This window comes from Hyperoodon ampullatus (assembly GCF_949752795.1).
Source record: "Hyperoodon ampullatus genome assembly, chromosome: 17".
Lineage (NCBI taxonomy): Eukaryota > Metazoa > Chordata > Mammalia > Artiodactyla > Ziphiidae > Hyperoodon > Hyperoodon ampullatus.
The window spans coordinates 69,832,221-69,852,867 of NC_136930.1; the positions used below are offsets into that span (position 1 = coordinate 69,832,221).

A 20,647-nucleotide genomic window follows, 5' to 3' on the forward strand; every position below is an offset into this window, starting at 1 on the left:
TAGGCTTAGAGAGAAGAGGTGACTTCTTAGTAATTCACGCAGGCCAAATTAGAGTTCGGGACCCTTGCTTCGAACCATGACAAAGCCCGGCTATTTCTTTTTCACTGAATTACTTAGTGTGTAGGATGTATGAAAATTAAAACAATGAAGGTCATGGTGAATCTGCTGGTCCCGATTCTCTAAGCTGCCTGATTTCATTGTAGGGCACAGCCAGGACTAAGAATGAAGGTCTGCTGTGTAGTAAGAACACAACAGGTCTGCCAGGCCTGCTGTGGGTCAGAGCCTGTGCCAGCGACCCCCTCCACCCAGGTCACTGCCCCCGGCTTCGGTGCTGGCTGCACTGATGGTGTGTGGGCTGCTGGGAGCTCACCGCGCTGGATTGATTTGCGTGCCTCGTAGGAGGAGGGAACCTGAGCCAGGTAGTGAATGAGTTAGCCCGGAGCAAAGCCTGCTTGTCTGACCCGTGTACAGAAAGATGAATTGGAGGCTGCTCACCTCTCTTGGTCTCACTCTCCCTGATCATGAAGGAGCCGATCTTCGTGTCTGGCAGCTGTAGCAGCTCCTCAGCTTTGTCTCTGCCCAGCCCTTCAAACAGCCAGCTGGGGAGAAGAAAGACAGCCATGAGTATCCTGAATATACCCTCCCCCAAGAAAGACAGGAGGGATGCAGAAATGATCCAGGTCCAGCTAATATAAAACCCTCTGTTGGGATTTAAAAAAAGAAAAAAGAGCAAGGCAATCAATGGTTCATTCATTCATTCATTCATTGAATCTTTCAAATAAAATTCCCAAGTACACACTGCAAGCCAGGTGTTACACTGGATAATGAGGATGCAGAGATGCACAAAGCATCTTTCTTGTCCTGTTTCTCAGATGCCAGCTGCACTGTGCCCGTTCCGTGTTACATAAAAGCATCCTAAAACGTGATAAGGGACCTGTTTGGTAGTTTATTTAATGTCTATGTCCCTGATACTCTGACCACCCGGTCCCTCCATCCATGGGGGCAGGGACTGTGTCTGTCATTTGAGGTTTTGCCTTTGTGTCCAGGTTATCAAGCTTGGTATATATCTGTGAGTGAGTGAATGAATGAACATGAGAAAGGAAGGAAGGAAGGGAGGGAGGGAGGGGGAGGGAGAGAGGGAGGAAAGAAGAAAGAAAAAAGTGGTGGTGCCTGATTTCCCCCCCACCGATGCCCCACCTTGCATTCATTCTATTTCCTCTTTGTCTTCTCTTTTCAACATATTTTAAACTCAGTTGTCATTGCATGATGCATTTCCATACGTTTCTTGCTTTTTTTTCACTTAACAATTAAAAAAAGCAGTTGTAATGCTGTAGTCCAGTCTTCAATGTAATGTTCACCGTCCATAGGAGAGTGGGCACTTTGAATACGCTTTAGAAAGCAGCTCGGGACACAGAGGAATCTGTGTTCTAAGGGGAAGGGCCCTTCTCATTTTTCAGACCAGGCTGGGCCAGATCTCAGCGTGGAAGGAAATGCTGTTAGCAGCTGGCTGGTGTGTACTCGGAAGCAATTGTACATCCCTTTTTAACTGACTCTGTTTCAATGAACGTGCCCTGGCTTTCAATCACACGTCTGGATGAGTGCATGCTGTGACCAATCTTAACACTCTGCTGTTTCTCACTCTCTAACATTCCCTGTGGCATGAAAGCGGGCCATTGACGGGGCTGGCTGAGGGCTCCTGAAGCACCGTGTGTGAGAAGACACGCAGGCATAACATCCCATACCGTTTATGTATGTACTGGTCTCCAAGAAGGATTTTGTTACTAAGATCATGATGACACCATATTCGGCCAAATATTTCAACTATTCCCTTAGGTCTCCATAGTACATGGCATATTAATTATTGCAGCATACATGACATTCATCCTTTCAAGTCCTTACATGAAATTCCACTTATAAATATGAAGACAGTAAAACGATGACAGTAACAACAGCCACGCATGAATACTAATTATCGGCCACATACCATATTAAGCACTTGAAATCTAATCCTCATATCAACCATCTAAGACAGGTAGTATTATCTCTCTTTCACCGATGAGGATACTGAGGGTCAGAGTGATTAAGTAATTTATCCAAGTTACCCACGTTGCAACTTATAGAGCTAGAATTGAGATGCATTTTTCGAATTCCATAACCACTATGCTGCATCACCTCTCTTCCTGTTATATATTTTAAGAACGTTTATTGCATCTGCTGGACTGGAAGTGCTATAGTGTCAGGATTACATCTTATTCGTCTGGGCTCCTCACTCCCTGCGCCTGCCAGCGTTCAGCACCACATCCTCAACATGAAGGTATCCATGCATGATTGCTAAGTGAATGGATGGATCAGTGACACACAGCTGATGCGAAGAGTTCCATGACTCACTTCTCTTTCAGAGCATAACTCTCATAGCAGCTACTGCCTCACCTCCGCTCAGCTTCGTCACCCTAAGCACAGAGACACTTTTGGGTATTCATCATCAAAATCAGTAACACTGCACTGAATTGCACTGAATTCTATGCTTCAAATACTCAGGCAGTTCGCTCTGCTTCCCCAGGTGAGCAAGTGGCATGCAGAGTCCTCCTCTGACTGTAAGGAAGTTGTTTCTGGATCCCTCAAATGGGAAGTGGAGCTCCCTTCTCCCTTCCTATAGGCCAAGGTCTGGCCTTGGTAGCTCGACAGATGAGGAGACTGCGGCTCAAGGAGGTTGAGGAAGTTTTCCGAGGCCCCACCAAGGAAGCAGGGCTGAGACACACCTGTCCTGGCCTGGGTGTGCTGGCCACCAGGGCCACCCGTCATGTCACAACTGCAGGGGAAAGCAACGTCCTTGCTTTCTCATCTGCTGTGCCCGATTATTTAAAGGGTCTCCTTTTCTGCTTGACTTCTCCGTCTGTCAGGTTGGGTACGTAAGCATTTTTGTCAGAGCCTGTTCTCTGTGTTCTGGATATGATTTGGTCAGAATGTAGCTAATACGTATTGAGTGCTGATGGTAATGCCAGGCATGGTTTCAAGAAATCTCCATGTATTATCCTATCTCATTTTCCTGACAACCCTAGACTTTGGTCCCATTACTATATATTATTATTCCTATCATTGTATACTATGATCTCTATTTGACGCGTGAGGAAAGGAAACTGATTCTTAGAACGTTGAACAACTTGCCCACTGTCACACAGCCAGTAAGTGACAGAGGCAGGGTTTGAACTTAGACTGACTTTTGGCTGCTGCATCCTGTGATCACAGTTCCTGAATCCTTATTGCTACAGGAACACAGCATTAGAGCTGCAAGCTCCATCATTTGTCTTACTATTGAGGAAATCAAGTCTCAGAGAGGGGAAGGTTAGCCCAAGGTCGCACCATTCCTTAGGGACTGAGCTGAGAGTAGAAGTGACCCTCTCGAACCAATACCTTCCTTTCCACTGTCCCAGGCTGGGATTTCTCTATGCAGATGTCTGAGTCACTTGCATAAAGATCATGCTTTATTGATGCTATTTTGGAAATGTACTCACCCATGGTAAACTCTGGCCACACATATTCCAGGAATGTAGCTCTCTCGACCAGTGCTAAGGGAAATGGCTTTCCACCAGCCCCCTTCACTAGAAGGACAAGAACAAATAGAAAAGAGCGAATAGGGGAGTAGCAAAGTGAATGAACAAATGAAGAGAGTAATCTGATTTAACCTGGGATACGTTGGGATGTTCCTTTTTTAAGGTCTGTCAATGGCCATGTTAACTGGAATTTCTCCCTATGAAAATTTAGTTTTTAAGTGTATCCCCCCCCCATTCTGAGCTAGCAGGAAATCTTCCCACAAGTTGGCAATAGCCACCTTTCAGGGATGAGCAGATGATGTTTCCAGCTGATCTTCCACAGTTGGAGGTTTTTTAAAAATAAGTGTTTGCTATGTTGAAATAGACCCTGAGATTTAACCAAGATAGTTTCACATGTCTACATCAATGAGGATCTAAATAAAAGGCACTCAGAGCCCCTATTTCTTTTATAGCCTATTTCAAATCATGGAGAGACAACAGGCTAGAAGGCAATACCTTTCTGTTTATCATCAGAAGTTTTTTTCAGACCTCCGTGTCCTCTTCCTGAGTCTGCACTAATATATAATATCAACCCTGCCTGTGTCTGGGAGATGGGGCCAACGTAAGAAGCAGACGTTGGATCATCATAAAGGGCCTCAAAAGCCAAGTTAAGGAATTAAATTTTATCCGTCAGGCAATGGGGAGCCACGGAGGGCTTTAGAGTACTGGCAGCACTAAGGAGGATTAAGGCCTGCTGTATGGGCCAAATTCCTCACCTCACAACAGGACCAGGACCCACGTGGAACTGGACAGCTATAACTAAAATCTAATGATTCCCACCAAAATCGAGTTCTTCTTTTGGGGGCTTTGTAAAATTTTTGGAAAGCTCACTCACTCAGAAATCACACGCAGTTTCTCCCCACGGCGGAATATCGGGGGGCTGATGTCAGGAGACGGGTAGTCACTCAGCACAGCCAGGAAGTCGCTGTCCAGTCCTGGGGAAACAAAGGCAAAGGAGATGTAGAAGCAGAGGTAAGATCTTCCTGGGGACTTTTCAGCTAAAGACACTTGATTGTTTTGAAACAGCAGTTTTCAGCTGGTCCTCCTCTCTTCAGGGATGGTGAGGCAGGATGCTTGAAGGAACCCAGAGGGTCAGGTGACCTACTCTCGTGATCAAGCCTGCCCTGGCCCTGACGTTCTCATCTGAGAAATGGGGATCCAGAGGTCCTTGAGCTGTGGTCACAAGATCTGACTCCATGGTCCGTCCCTGTGTCTACTGACCCATATAATCTTGGGCAAGTCGTGGAATGCCTCCTAGCCTTGATTTTCCCATCTTTAAAATGGGGCTAATAATACCTCTTTCCAGGATTTTTTTTTTATGAGATAAGATGAAAGTATGTAGCAGCATCCATGAATGATGAGGTGCTGTGAAAACATCCCATCTTATTACCATCACCTCAGGTACCCTCCTTGGGGCTTGTGGGCCCCACGTCTGCAACGTATCAGGGTCGGGGTGTCGGGCTTAGGCTCTGTGAGTTCTGAGGACCCACCAGCATCAGGAGATATTAACTCTGAAGCTCCACAAAGCCCTTCCTCCTTGTAGAATGTAAGGTACCGTGTCGGGAATCTACTTAATAGGGACTTTTGCTGGAGAGGGGAGGTGAAAGAAAAATTAAGTACTCATCATACATATGTTGAAAGCAATTCTGGTGAAGTTTTGAAAAGGAAAGCATGCTCTCTCGTTCATTCTGGTTCAGGTGACTACAGCTTACTGTAGACTAGAGATAAAGAGATAGCATGGGAGTTCACGTTTTGACACTAAACAAAGCCTTGTTTCACAGCCTTAGTGATTTGCCGTAATTCAGATCCCTTAGATGCAAGGGAATATCGGGGTATGTCTTTGGGGAAATAGCATATCCTACAAATTGGCAAATTCAGTCATTGTTTGCTGTGATGTTGCGTTGATCAGTCTGTCTGCTGGCTGGGCATCTGAACTCACAATTCTGGGTAGCATACCATTTATTCATTCATTTGCCATTTATTTATTGAGCACCTACTGTGGGCCAAGCATGGCAAACAAAGCAAGCCAAGTCTCCCTGCTGTCACGGAGCTCACATTCTAGAGAATACGCCAATAATGGGGGGAGGGGTCATTCCCCGCCCCCTTCACCCCAAGAAAATCTGGAGAAATCCCAGCCAGCATTTGGGCACCTCAGGCTTGGTGGCCACTTTCTAGGACCCAGACACCCTCATGCTGGGACCTCCAGCCCCTGCCCCTTAGAGCCCACATGTCCTGTAGTCTCCAACTCACATGTCCCCTATCAGACTAAGTCGAAAGAGAGCTTAAGTACGAGGATGAATGAGAATAAATGAGAAACGAGTGATCGCCTTGGAAGAGCGCACTCAGACGGCTTGTTCACTTGGGGAAGCTGAGTCACAGACAGTGAGATGGAAATCAGAAGTGATTCACGGTGGCCACAGTCAGTGAAAGCGGGGAGGGCTCACGAGAAGGAGTGGAGTCGCCGGGGAAGGGCTGACCAGTGAGGCCGCTGACCTTCCCTGAGCCTGCGGGGAGGCCTCCCCACACTCTGCTTTGCTATAAAGAGAGTTCTTCCCTTGTGTAGCTCCGGCCCAGTCCAATAATTAGAGGTGGCACTGCAGTTGGGCTTGAAGCCCGGAGTCCTGAGTTTTAATAAGGGATGGATCCAGACGTGGTGGGACATGAAGCCTATACACATTTGGAGGTCCTCTTTAAGAAAAAGAGCACGAAATTGCAGATACGGTGTTAGGTAGGGGCCTTAGGAAGGTGCTGAGCAGTGAGTGGGGCCTGGTACATAGGGCTTGTCCAGCTGCCCGGTAAATCGGCCCCGGTTCTGAGGCTGATTTGCCATTCTGAGAGTGGACACTTTTTCCCCTCTGGGATGTGGGTTAGTCTGGGAAATGAGGGGTTGGAAAATGCTTTCATGATGGAAATCTGTCCTTCCTGGACTAATTGCTCCCAAATATGAAAGGACCACTTGGTAACATGGTCTCCACTGCCTCTGAAGCTGTGAGATAGGCCATTGTGTTTTTCTCAGCCGGCCAGTTTCCCCCATCCTCAGAGCCTGTGAACAGTCTGTTCCCTCTGCCTGAACTACACTCTGCTGTCCCCTTTCTCATCCCTCCCACCTCTATCAACTCAGAAGTCACCTTCCAGAGGGGAGGCTAGTCTGATGCTCGGGAGAGGCCCAGCCCTCCTCTTGTACCCCATCTTGGGCCCTGGGCTTTTCCTTAGAGGCAATTAGCCAGGGTTGTATGTGTTTTTGCATTTGTGTGGCTATCAGGGAATGGCTGTGAACCTCAGGAGGAGCTGTCTCGTGGCCCCTAGCCCAGCACCGGTCCTGTCCCACCCAGAATGCCCAAGGCAGGTTTACCAAATGAAAACGTGAAGAGGCCCCCATGCTACTAGGCCCTTGGAGAGTGCTACTGGGCTAAGGTTTTAAAGGGTCCAGGAGAAGGGAACCTGATCTGCAGCAGGCAGCATGGGGTGGGGAGGTCATCACAGAACCAGCCCCTTTTGAAAAACGAGTGTGGAAATGAGAGGCACAGCATTTATCTGTGCTGAGAATGGAAACTTGAAACACGTTGTGTGTCTACAAGAGGGGCTGGGCCTTTGATCTCTGATTCAAGAGTAAGGCTGTGAAACAGAACAACCGTCTTTTCATAAGGCTAAAAACAGAAACAAAAACAAAATCCCGTTATAAAAAAATTGTTTCAATCGGGGAAAACAGGCTTAAGGGGCTGGAGAGTTTCAATTTTACAATAACAGAGTTGAGTTTCCTGTGGAATTTTCGTAATAATGATGTTTTTTTATAACTATGACACTTAAACATTGCTGAGAAAATCTTGCATTGGAGCTTCCGCTTCAAGGTTATGGCCTTTGCGTGGTCCTTTGCCAGGGATTTCAGGTCCACCCCTATCACCTTTTTGCCCAGCGTTGGCAAAACAGAAGGCGAAGTCAGTGGAAGATAGAAAGTTCAGTTTGTACTTTTGTGGGAAGAGCGGCCATTCTAAGCAAGGTCGGGGGCCAGGATCCCAGCTAAGTCTTCCCTGAGCTTTGGTCCCTACGGTGAAATAAACGCAAGATAGGAAATTTAAGTTCGCTCATAAAGTTCAAACTCATTATTATGGACTTCTGGAGCCCCTGGCTTTGTGCAGAGCAGGGCGTTTGAATTAAGTCAGATAAATGAGCGCTAAGGGAAGCGGAGCTCAGAGGAAGCAGATGGGATTATGGCAGACTCAAGATAAGGAAACAGACTAAGTGAAGAATAGTGTGCAGGGCCGACAAAAGAGAATCCAGGGAGAAGTTGCGGGAGAGAGAACCGGCTTTGAGATAAATCAGGCCTGGCTTAAATTCCACCTCCTCAACTTCATTGTTCTGCGAGTTGGAGAAAGATTTATTTTTAACCCGTCTGAGCTTGATTTCCTCATGTATAAATATCAAAATGGGCTTCATCTGACTGGGTTAAGATTCATGAGGAAGTGTCTGTACAGAGCCTGCCTCAACCAGTGGCAGCTGGTATCATGTTTATGGCACGGGGTAGGGTTATCATGCCGTGATCCAAGGCCAGTCTCAGCCAGTAGTGTTCTAAATTTTGAAAAGCCTCTAGTCCCATAAATTTGAAAATATCCTTATCTTCTAAAAACAAACTCCATTTGCTGAGAACAGAAGATGACATTCAAGAGACCAAATGTTGGTGATAGCTCAACTCAGAAATGAGTCAGATTGAACACTCTGCACAAAAGTGTAAAATAGGAAATGAATCCAAAAAAGGAAGGAGACTGAGGCAGAACTTACTAGCCACAAATATTACGTGGTCAAAAGAGGACAGGCTGGGCTTCCCTGGTGGCGCAGTGGTTGAGAGTCCGCCTGCTGATGCAGGGGACGCGGGTTCATGCCCCGGTCTGGGAAGATCCCACATGCCGCGGAGCGGCTGGGTCCATGAGCCATGGCCGCTGAGCCTGCGCGTCCGGAGCCTGTGCTCCACAACGGGAGGGGCCACAGCAGTGAGAGGCCCGCGTACCACAAAAAAAAAAAAAAAAGAGGACAGGCCCTTTTTTTGCATTATTATTCCTTAGTGTTATCATTTCTTTTAAAGTGCTGAAAATCTCTTAGTAGATCCCATTTATAACCATCTTGCAAAAGCAGCCATTCTTTACCTCCTTTGCTCCAATACAATGCTGTGGAACATATATTCTTATTTAAAGGGTGAAGAAACCAAGGCTTGGGGGCATGTTAGGAAAATGTCTTGGGGAGAGCATGAGGGTTTCCAAGCTCATGGTCAGGTGCCTAAGCCACTCAGGACTTTTTGAGATGTAGTTATCAGGCTCTTCCCAGTTGATCTTGACCCCTGACAGGCTGGGACAAAGGCTGATGTAAGGGAGCCTTCAGAGCTGGCACAAGATGCTCAGTGCTGCTGGCAGGAGAGGAGTAACCAACCCAGTGAGTTCAGCTTCTGCTTTTGCATTTCCTTGAGTCATGCTCAAACTCATGGCCTCGGGAGGGGTGAAAGCGGACCTTACTTTTAGTATCTTTTACTGGAAATACACCCCCAACCCCCAAACACACACTGAAACAATAAGACAGGGCAGGGCAGACTGGCCTGAAAAAAGATCTACTGAGTTCTTTGGGTCACCACGAGCCACTTGTACCTGTGGGTCCTGTGTTATGGGCTGGAAAGTGAGACCCAGTGGCCCAGAAAGCTCTTGGCTTCTCCATCGCTCAGATGGGGCAGAGTGGGACTGAGCAGACCTCTCCGATGGTGCAGCCAGGTGGGGAGTCTTGCCAAGAACACACAACCAGTAAGTTGAGGGCCTCGTTTCGGAACCAGGTAACCTATCAGCAGAGGACGCAGACTCCATTCTTGATGACCCGCTCTTCTCCTGGTCACAACTGAGTACCACCTACACTACCGCTTACTTAATAGCGTTTCTCTTCATGTTAATTCAGTCTTAATTACCTTTAGTCCCCTTCTAAGCAATGTGAAATCAGGGGTTTGATGAACTAATCATAATTTGTATGGTATCCATTAAGTGTACGAACGTTGTACCTTCAATATAAAAGTTGAATGATCATGTTCCACCTAAAGCCACCGTATGTACCAGCAGTGGGGTAAGTGAGACCAGATGGGAAACCCGCATCTAGTCAAAGATCTGACGCGGTTCCCGTCTGTGTCCCTCACAAGGGCACTTGAGTGTCTGTGTCATTAAACCTGGTGACCACGCTCTCTCTCACTCCAGAAAACACGTGTGCTTCTTGCAAGTCCATCCCCTCCAGGCACGTGATGTGTGGGTGAACAGCGGGGACTAGATTCAGGCCACTGACTTCAAATCCCAGCCGTATGGCCTTGGGCATACTAACCCTGCGCGTCCCTCAGTTTCCTCAACTGCCAAGTTGAAATGATAATAGTAATCACCCCCTGCGCTGTGTGCGAATCCAGAGGGGTCTAAAGAGAGACACTCTGGATGACACTGTCCCCCTGCCACGTGGCATTGTGGCAGGCACATCTAAGCACCAAGTAACTCGAATTATCCCCAGGTTACCAGTGAGGACAGAGAGACACTAGGGAGACCGCTGGCTTCTCTCTCTCTCTTTCTCTCTCTCCGTGTGTGCTGGTGTAGGGCTAGCTCTGTGGTCTGCAAGTGTTAGGGGGCTTAAGATGCACCAGGGGGCTTGTACGAAATCAGGCGTGCGGCCCCCTCCTGCCACCCCTGGATTCCCACAAGCTGGTTTAGGGTGGGGCTCAGGAATCTGCAGTTTTGATGATTACCCAGGGGATCGAGGCAGGTGGTCTGAGCACCACTCACTGAAAAGTATTCTGCTGTCTCTGAGGCTCCCTGCCCCCTCTTCCTCCCCCAGAGCCCCACCCGCGCCTCTTTCCACCCACCCTGGCAGCACCCTTGATGCTATGTAAATGTACAGTTTAGCATTATTTCCATCCTCGCACGGAAGGGGGTCTGAGCAGCGTCTGGGTTTGTGTTACCACCTCTGCCAGTGAGATCTCGCTTTAGGCCAGGGCAATAAGAAGATAAGGAATGGGGAGGGGAAAAGATCACAGCGATGTGACTGAATGCTCTTTTTAAGGTGGAAATATGCTATTTCCCTACTCCTAGGGAGTCCCCTGGCTCTCATTCAACTTTGTACCGCCTATGTCAGGCCCAAAACAGGAGTCTGAACCATGTGTAGAATTTGCAGAGAAAATGAGCTATTTGGGATGATTTGGAAACAAGTCACGGAATCCCCAATTCTATCACTTTAAAACTTTTTGGGAGGAAGGCCATTTAGTCACAGCCTAGTGCAATCAGATAGCCTCAAATGGAGTTAAACAAAAAAAGTTCTTCTACCCACATGTATCAGGTAGCTGCTTTGTGCTGCCATTACTGCTGGGGAGGGATTGCTCTGATCTCCGTTTGAGAGCCTCCCTCGTGGGAGGCTGTGTGACTTACCTGTGGTCAGGTAGCTCCCAGGGGACAATACGAGAAGCCCAACAAGGTCATCTGACTTCGAGACCTGCCCTATTTCCATCAAGCCCTGCTGCCTCTCTGGGTTTTGTAATATTCGTCTCTGGGAACCAGACTAATCAGGAATGTTCTGAAAAGCTTAGTTTAGGAGAAAACCGATGGGCAAACCCATATTCCAAAGCATTCACAGTCCTGCTCAGGACACTTGTTTGCCTAGAAATCCACAGGTTGGCCTCCTGCTGACCCCTATGCGGGACCTGGGGCCTCAGGCCCGCCACTCAGGCCTGCAACTCAGGCTGATGTCAGAGGAAGCACTAATTGTTTGTTGGCCCAAAGCAATGCACTCCCACATGACCTCCTAGGTATTTGAGACCAATCAAATGAGCAAGCAGGAGTGTTACCTGAGAAGTGCTTGTTCCATGAAAACCCATGTTCTTTACATCATTTGAATCGAGACTAACTAATGTGGCATCAACTGTACCACCTGTCCCTTATTCAATTAGGTGTCAAAGAAAAGAGGAAATCAAGTCAGGACTGATCGCAAAGGAAACTTTTCAGGGGCGGGGGATGGAAAAGCCACCACCCGCCAGCACTTGATGTGGTTGCCTGGGTCACAAACTGGGTAAGACCTGGGGAATTCTCCGAACCAGGGGGCGGAGGGTCGGGGAGACCCCTCTCCCTCCTCTCTAGAGGTGACCTCCCACCCACGCAGTGGAAAAAGAGAAACTTATTTCATGACGATTTGCATTGAGAAAATAAAGGCAAATGGGCAAGTCTTTGGAGGCCCGTGTTTTCATGGGGTTTGCTCAAGCATGCTGCCCCTGCCAGCCCCGTGGGAGGGGCGACCACACACGATGGGCTCGTGGGCGGTGCCTCCCCTGCCCTGGAGCCGGTGCCCTGGGCCTGGCAGTGTCGGTCCTCTAGAAGTGGCCATGACCAGAGGAGGAGACTGAGACTTGAGCTGGGTTGGAGGAGGTGAGGGAAGGGGCCCAGGTCCTCCCCGACGGCAGCAGGAGGACTGCACACAGCTCTGAGCTTTGCATCGGAGGGAAAAGCTTCCCCCGCTCGCGCGGGGGCCCACAGCGCAGCTCCAGCCAATCACGTGGTCCCATCTCCGGGAACATTCTTCCTGTCTCCCCCCATTTCTGTCTGGGAGGGGTATCGAGGAGCTGGGAAGGAGGGTTGCTAGAATCGCCCCGCATTTTACTTGAGCCGGGGACACAGCAGGAAGGTCTCTGCATGGTCACCTGGGGACATCTGAGGAGTCATGAGACTGTGCATAGTTGGGGGTCTCCACTTTGGAAAAAGTGAGAAGGCGGCTCCTTTTTGAAGGGGCCCCAGAAGTCACAGAGTGAGTGGCAGGTAGCGTCATGGCACCTGGCTCCGTCCCCGCTCCGCTCCTGGGGAGCTGTGCTCCGCACACGCCGCCGTGCTGGGCGTCTGTGCGTGTGAACGCGACCCAGTTCAGTGCTGCAGGGGATATAGTAGAACCAGGTGGGGTCACCCCCGTTAGGAGGGAGGGACCAGGCCCCAAGCGCTGTGATGTAAGGCAGGAGGCCCAAGTGTCCCTAATCCCCCATGACTCACCCTGGGGACACTGATGGGTCACCCACCCTCCTGACCATCCCCTTCCTAACTCCTCGAGGACCCACAGGTGCACCCACACTGTCCTGCTGGGAAATAAAGGTGAGGGTGTTGGTGGCCACCAGCACCCCCGAACCTGGAGCTCGATGGCTTTGCTCTCAGCCTTATATGAGCTACAAGGAAATTTTAATAATTAAATTCCTATTTTTTAATTTGTATTGTTTGAATTTCTAATTTATAATCTCTAATATCATAAATGCTTGCATTATGTTACATGCCTAAATCATCATTACGGATGTCCCCTCCCAGCTCTCGGGCCATCCCTGAACGAGACTCTGTAGCTTCGGGGGTCTGGCTCAGCCTGGCATCTCTGGGAAAAGCTGATTCCTGTCAGCCTCAGTTAACCCATCACATTGTGCCCTCCCCCTAGAACGCCTGTCCCCTGTGATCCTACCAGTGGACACAAGGGTTCCTTTATTTTCAGGAAGATTTCCTAGGGCTAGTGGCTAGCTTCACAAAGTTACACTGAAAACACTCCAGCAGAGCTTTGATAACATTATATACCCATGATAATATTATATACCCATGATAGTATCATATACTCATAATAGTATTATACACCCATCATAATATTATATCACAGCTGGCAGGCTATGGTACAAAAGAGCCTAGGTTTCAGAACCAGACCCCCCTGGGTTGGAAATCTGACTCTACCAATAGCTAATATACAAATTACATTTGCTTTGTGGACCTCAGTTTCACCACCTATAAAATAAAAGGGTCGGAGCTTCCCTGGTAGCACAGTGGTTAAGAATCTGTCTGCCAACACAGGGGACGCGGGTTCGATCCCTTCTCCGGGAGGATCCCACATGCCACGGAGCAGCTGGGCCCGTGCGCCACGGCTGCCGAGCCTGTGCTCTGGAGCCTGTGAGCCACAGCTGCTGAGGCCCGTGCGCCTGGGGCCCATGCTCCGCAACAGGAGAGGCCACCACAATGAGAAGCCCGCACACAGCAACGAGGACCCAATGCAGCCAAAAATAAATAAATAAATTTATTTAAAACAATAAAAGGATCGAACCAGCTGCTTTGAAGTTCCATCGCGAAGTGCCCGCGATTCGGCATCCTTCCGCGACACCATTGTGGATCTTTTTTTAACATTTAATTACAAACATGTTAACACAAACAAAGCGAGAGAGACAAGTATAAGGAAGCCCAAAGTACCCACTGCCCTGTTTTAACAGCTCTCAGCACCCGCATGGCCCCATCTTCACCAAAGAAGCCAGACTTACCCTCTGGGCTAGGCAGAGGCCTCTCAGGAGGCGCCGGGGTAGATCGCATGCTGTTTCCCATTTTTCTCTCTCCCCGGGCTGTCGATGCCACTCGAAGCCAATGGCTCAGGGGATCCACACGGAGAGTGAGCCACGAGCCCTCTGGGTGGAGAATGACCCAGTTTAGAGTACATCCTGCATCTTTTCAGGCAGCTCACTTCTTGAAAGGCGGGTGTTTTTATGTGAAGATGAGATTCGTGAAAGTTGGTTACATTTGTGCAGCTCTACTTCTTTTATCAAGGGAATGACAGAGAAAAACCACAGAGAGGGAAGTTGCTAGCAAGTGCTGTCGGTGGAGAAAGCTTCCATTCCTCCGCACGGCTGACAGCAAGCAGCCGGCAGCGTTTGTGTGAGAGACTGAGTGCCTCTCAGATCCCCCCGCCCCGGCTCTGCTGAGCCCTGACCCTCAACTCTCAGGGTCCTGGCATTCGGAGCTCTTAAAACTCAGGAGTTCTGTGGCTCCACAACCAAAAGGGGGTGAGAAGAGGGTACTTTCTGTTTCCACTTTCTCTCTTCTATTGGAGTTTCTCAACATGCTCTAAGCAACGGTGACGAGTGAAAAACCCTGACAATACAGTTTGTTGGCCGCCTGCTTCCCGTGCTGCTACAGCACTTTGACACCTGCTATCACTTCTGATTATCATAGAATCTCTGCATCCCTAACCCCATTTTGCAGAAAGGAAAACTGAGTCTCAGAGAAGGTAAGGATTTTGCCCAAGGTCACACAGCATGTAACCGGAGAGCTGGGATTTGAATGGCTGATGCTAAGTCTCCGGTTTGTTCCATAATATTCAAATTCTGGCTCTGCACGTGCAAGCTAGGTGACCTCGGGCAAGTTCTCGACCTTTTCCTGACTGTTTCGGGGAATAATAATAAAACAACATTGGGTTGTGGCTGCAACGTTAAAAGATAAAGCCTGTGAAACACTTAGAACATGACCCAGCATAAAATCCTTGTAGGTTATTGCCATTTACTGTGTGTTTTCTGATAGTCCATAGTGAGAAAATCTTGAATTCTGGGTCTTCGTACAGGTATTTTGGAAAGGGACTTAAATGATTCCAGCATAGATGTGTCCTCCCAGGCTGCTTGAGGCACAGAGAAGAAGGCCACATCCTTAGACAGAGCTATTCCTATCTCCTGGGGACAAAGACAGTTGATGGAGCAGAATCCCCCAGCTGGTGTCCAGCCCACTGGGAAACTTGCATTCCACCCCATTGTTTGTCTCCAGTTTAAGATCAATGCCTTATGAGTTTGAAAGGGTCCCGAAGTCAGCTAGTCCAACCCCCAGCCTGGCCTTACATCCTTCCTTTATGCATTATAGTTTCAGATACTGGAAAGATGGATGCTCTCAGAGCAAGGCCTTTCAGAGGCTGAGGGAGGTCTGCACCACTTCCTAACTGGGGGGAGGGGATACCTGGTATATTATGAAACAAGGAAAACCAGAGTGAGTGTTCTTTGAAAGTTAATCTATTTTAACTACTTCCATGGACAAGCTAAGAGACTGTAGTGTCATTGTGCTGTTCCCAAGATAATGGCAAGACTTGCAAAAACTGTAAACTCATAACGCACCGCAGAACGTGTGGCTGGAATGGGCCACATGCTCAGTGAGGAGCCCTGTCTTCTCATCCTGTTGGTCTTTGTCACTGGACACAGTGGGGATAGTTTAAGGGTGAGGCCCCTCCTGATGCAAAGCCAGGGCCCTTCCTGCAGGCAGGGCATGTTTTAGCAGCATCCCCCTGGCTCCAGGGGGCAAGGACAAGTTTTCTTTGTCCCTGGCCCGTCCCTGGTCTGGTGTAGGGACTCCCAGAAACGTGCTCCAAAAAAGTGCTGGGGAAACCACGCCAGCGGAGGGACTGGCAGCCTCATTCCCTGCAGTTCAGCGTCTCCTGTGCAGGACCCTGAGCCAGTGCCCGGAGGAAGGCGGCCCACGGGGTCCCACCCAGAGGACAGGGAAGGCCACCGCCTCTGGGGCCCCACCTGAGGTTGGTCCAGGGAAGGAGCGAAGCAAGCAGACTGCCTGGGGGGCCAGCGCCCCACATGGGATGCACAGATGCTCGAGAGGCACCTGCTGCCTCCGTCCTGCTCCCAGTACCTTCCTAGAGCCCACAGTCTCCCCAGTCCCTCAGACTCCCTCTCTGTTATCACCAAGGCCTTCGGGCCTCTAGAGAAAGCTCTCGGGACAGGTGGAGGAGAGGCCCTGGCAGGCCTCCGGTGCGGAGATGGCTCTGAAATGGGCGCTGGCCTCGCCCCTCACTCTCCCAAGGGTCCTCACACCCCCGTCCCCTGACTCCTAGAACAACGCCACTCTGCTCCCTGCAGCCTGACGCTTGGCCTCCACGATCGGCTAGACCCCAGGGCTTGTGCCTTTCACCCCCGACCGAGCACCCATAGGCAGGTGAGCTCCCACCCCCGCAGGCAGCCCAGGCCCCTTCTCTGCAGCGTGTCTTAGCCGTCCGCCTACTCCGTCTTCTCCCCGAGCCACGTCCAAGCGACAACCTCTAGCCATCATGTCCAACACTCGTCTCTACATGAACAACTCCACAAAAGTCGTGGGGAGAGACTTTGTTATCTATCCAAGTGAATTCTAACTTCACCTCTCTGTCCAACACTTTATAATTCTTCTCAGGCATTTGTGTGCTATTTGGAGGAGTTCAGGGAATCCAATACAGAAAAACAAAACAAAACAAAAGACTTGAACATTGCGTTTTACAGATGGGAAAACTGAGGTCCATCCGAGGAAAGAAACATACCCACGGTCTGGAGATGAGAAAGTGGAGTGGAGGCTGGGAGCCCAGGTTCTCGGTCCTCTCTCTGTTCCTGTCTGGCAGGTGGGCGCAAGCCGTGAGCAGGGGCTGGGCTGGGCTGCAAGCACTGTATCCTGCCCGTGCTTTTCAGAAAAGCTCATCAGTCCAGCTGCCCCTTAGAGGTCTGCTCGCTGGCTTCCTATCGACTCCAAGTAGGAGTGAACTCATCTGAAAGAGGCTTTGATTTGAGAAGAGCGAAAGTGCCTCCAGAGACTGAGAGCTGGGGTCTCCCTAATGAAATGGCTGAACAATCTGATTTAATCTGTGACAGTTTTATGCAGTGGCTGGAGGTGGGAGAGAGGGTATGAGAGACAATTGCTTCTAGAAACAATAAGGAGAGAGCCAAAGAGAAATGAGTTAATTGACATCGGCTCTGAACAGTCTTGCTTTCCTTCTCCCTTTTCTCTGTGATGTCAGAGGATTGACTCTGGCCTTCGCCTCTTCTTTTTCCCCCAGTCTTTGGATCAACGCTTCTTTTTCTCTGCATGACCTTGGGCCCCACTTTACTCTTCTTAAAAATGAGATGAGTGGAAAAGGTGATCTCCAAAGAGAGAGCCACTGAATCCCTTTCAATTCTAGCAATCAAGACTCAGTGACCTTTTGAAAATTATTACTAAGAGAAAAGACCCACTGTCACTTTCTTATGAAGTCCCATTAGACAGAATCCAAGCCTTGTCTTTACACCCCTCAGGATCCAGGCCAGGCAGTTCAGGTGTGCTGTATGCCCACCTCTGGGTGGGCAACTAGCAGATGCCACTGCCTTTTATCTTCCCAGCATCCCAGGAGGCAGAGTTTCCCAGCTCACCTTCTCTGTGTAGGGGTCAGCCAGTTAGCTGCCCTGCCCACACACCTGGGGCTGGAGCCCCGGAGACCAGAGATGCAGGGGCCTACCTTCCCCTCCTGGCTTCAGAGCCCACGTCCTTTTCCCAGGGCCATGCTGCCGTCTCCACTGGAAGCCAGGTCCCCGAGGGACTCTGTTCAATAAATGGCTGGCCACCCTTTGAGCGGACACCTGGCGTGGAGAGGTCACAGGGATGTGGGCTGTGCCGTCTCCAGATGGTTTCTGTTTGACCAGATCAGGGATCCTTTTGTCGTGTGCTCTGCGTTTTCGTGTGGACACAGGGGCTCAGACTTCTCAGAGCCTTCCACTCCCAGGGCGGCATCCCAGGACAGCTCTGTGCCTCTTATCCACTTTGCACTTCTAAAAGCCAGCCTCGCTGTGGGAGAGGAAGTAACCTGAACCCCTTCATCATGTGACAAGGGGGCGACAGCTCGAGGAGCCCCAACCAAGGGAAGGCAGGTCTGGGACAGTTGGGAAACCTTGGGGACAGTTGGAATGTGAACACCTACTTAGGGATGGAACCCTCCCTTTGGCCCTAGGTATTTCTTCCACAGAGTGTGACAGCGGGAAGCCCACCCACGTGACCTGCTTCTAAGGTGTGGGAGCAGATGGCCCGAGTGGGGACCCTCATCACCCGTCACATCCAACCCCCCACAGCAGCAGTCATGTCAGAGCCACTGCCACCACCTTAGGTGGTCAGCCCTTCCTCTGCCAGGCACCTGGCTCGGCATTTTACAGCCTTCGTCCCCTGGGTGGCTCACAGCAGCCCTGCTCTATAGGCAACATAAGTTAAGTAAAGTGTCCAAGGTTATACGATCAGGAAGAGGACAAATGGGTTTTAAACCAGGTCTGCCTGACTCCAAAACCCCTGCTCTCAACCACCATGAAATACTGTCCGGCTTCTCTGCCCTCTGGTCCAGCCCAAGAACTCAATGGAAAGTGATTTTGAAAGGTCATCAAAGCAAGCTTCGGGGACCATAAACTTTGGGGTGAAACTTCAGTCCAGGGGACGCAGAGGTTCCGAGGGGTCTCTTGGATGTCAGGTGGCAATGTTTGGAAGCCCAGGGCTGGGGATCTGGCTGGGAAGGGCGGGCGGGTCAGGAGGGACAGGAGAGAGAAGCCAGTTAAGGCCTGCTCAGGTTCAGCTGCCATGGCCACTGTTAGGTGGCCTGGCATGGTCAGGAGGGCAGGAGTGAATCGTGTGGAATGTTTTCCAGCCTTTCAAAGCATTGTTTTAACGAACTATTAATGCTATGGGGGAAAAAAAGAACCCAAAACAAACAAACAAAACTAGTCATGCTCATACTATCTCAATTTTATAAAACTTTAACATGCATATGCATATATGTAGAAAAATATTAAAGGAAATTATTGCCAAGATGTTTCCAAGGGCTTTCTCTGAGTAGTGATTTTATAGGTGAATTTCTCGATTTCTTCTTTATTCCTTTCTAAAATGTCCCAATTTTTCTCCCATGTGCCTGAATTGCTTTTATAATCAGAAGCAGAACTAGAGAAGAATGAGGGTGCCTTGCAAACAGGGTTTTCAAAGCAGGCAACCCTGAGTTCAGATTCCAGCTCCCTGGCCTACTGGCTGTGTGTCCTTTGGCAAGTTATTACACTTCTCTGAGCCTCGATTTCCAAATGCAGACATCTGAGATATTAATACGTGCCCTGAGGGGTTATTTTGAGGACTAAATTAAGGTCATATTCAAGCAGAGATAAGTTTGGTAAGATGGGATAGCTACAGATTTACCCATGCTGGATCCCTTGGGGTACTGGGTGGCCAGCTAAGTCACCGTGTGAGCTTGAGCAGTTCTTCCCCTCCTTGGGCCTCGGCTTCTCAAATATGATGGGGAAAGAGTTGGGCTAGACAATGGCTCACAGCCCTTTTGCCTCAACTACCGTGCCCCCCACCCCCTGCCCCGTGCCCCGTGAGTGGTAGTGGGTATCCGCCCAACTGACTTGGGACTTGCTCAGGGCTGCCTGTGGTCTGCCACTCCGCACCAGGGGCAATAAGAGCTGGGACAGGGCCTTAGCATCGGTTGGCTCCCCTGCCAAGGATCTCGCAGGATTTCCGGGGGGCACCCCACCACATCCTGACCTCGCTCGGCAGGTGCACCACCCCTGTGACCCACATCGTTCCCTGCTCTCCTCTCCGGGCAGGTGCAGCCACAGGCCTGTCCTCCCTGCCCCCCAGGCCCATCTTCTTCTCCTGCCGCTCCACGGAGAAGGAGGCTGCGATACAGTCTGCTGGTTGAAACCTGTTTTAACAAAGTTGCCCCAGAAACTCGATATGAAAAATAGATAAAAGCAAGCTGCCGGTTGGAGGCTGGGGGCTCAGCACTCTTGCCCCTTTATTTCTCCTGATAGGACTCCCTGATCCTAGGATATCATAAAGCACCAATTGAAACAGAGAAGTTCAGTGCCCTCACATTACAAAGAAAAGGCTCAGAGAGGGCAAGCCCTCTGCTCAAGGTCGCTCAGTAAGTTTGGATAAGTGCTATGACCCCCTGTCCAGCACTCTGTCCACCACAGAGAGCCATTGCCCATTTGTCAGCACTGACCCACGTGTCCACGAGCCCGTGTTCTGGCCCCTTCCACCCTTGGGTGTCCGGAAGGGGATCTCATATACCCTCAGGATAAAAGGGAGGCTTGGCTTTACCCTAAGACCAGGGTGGATGCATCCTAGAAAACTTTTTATGGTCATTTTAGGATGTTGTAGGAAGAAGCCAGATTTGGGACCTCTTGGTGCTGGGGCAAATCTCAGTTTCACCTCTTAGGAAGTCACTAAACTTCTTTCCACTGTTTTTTGTTTGTTTTTATTTAAAAAACGAGCATAACCACATCTGCCTTGCTGGATTTTTCACGGGTAAGAATTAGAGAGTAGGTGTTACAAAACGAGCACATTGTGGGGCAGGGGCGGGGGGTTCTCTGTGGCTCAACTCTCTGCTGACAATAACTGTGCTGCAAGCAAGTGCCTTCTCCCCAAACCTACAGGATCCCTGTGAAGTGGTGTCCAGCGCGGAGAGGTGGGCAGTACAGTCATTCCTGACATGGCTTT

At 49.7% G+C, this 20,647-nt stretch overlaps 2 protein-coding genes across 3 annotated transcripts in view; one reads left to right on the plus strand and one right to left on the minus strand.

Annotated features, from left to right (window-relative positions):
- Positions 1–20,647, plus strand: part of TG (thyroglobulin) — a gene marked incomplete at both ends in the record, with an annotated part of 239,988 nt that overhangs the window by 157,186 nt on the left and 62,155 nt on the right. The gene's annotated exons all lie outside the window — the stretch shown is intronic.
- The window catches only part of SLA (Src like adaptor), a gene marked incomplete at both ends in the record, with an annotated part of 60,390 nt that overhangs the window by 7,028 nt on the left and 32,715 nt on the right, over positions 1–20,647 (minus strand). Inside the window, 4 exons of one of the 2 annotated variants that reach the window (XM_079722326.1) lie at positions 496–599; positions 3,513–3,599; positions 4,426–4,525; positions 13,903–14,006. In XM_079722326.1, the coding sequence (XP_079578452.1) occupies positions 496–599; positions 3,513–3,599; positions 4,426–4,525; positions 13,903–14,006 (395 nt within the window). Of the gene's footprint in view, positions 1–495; positions 600–3,512; positions 3,600–4,425; positions 4,526–13,902; positions 14,007–20,647 lie in introns of those variants that run through there. The other variant, XM_079722327.1, reaches the window with a different exon arrangement.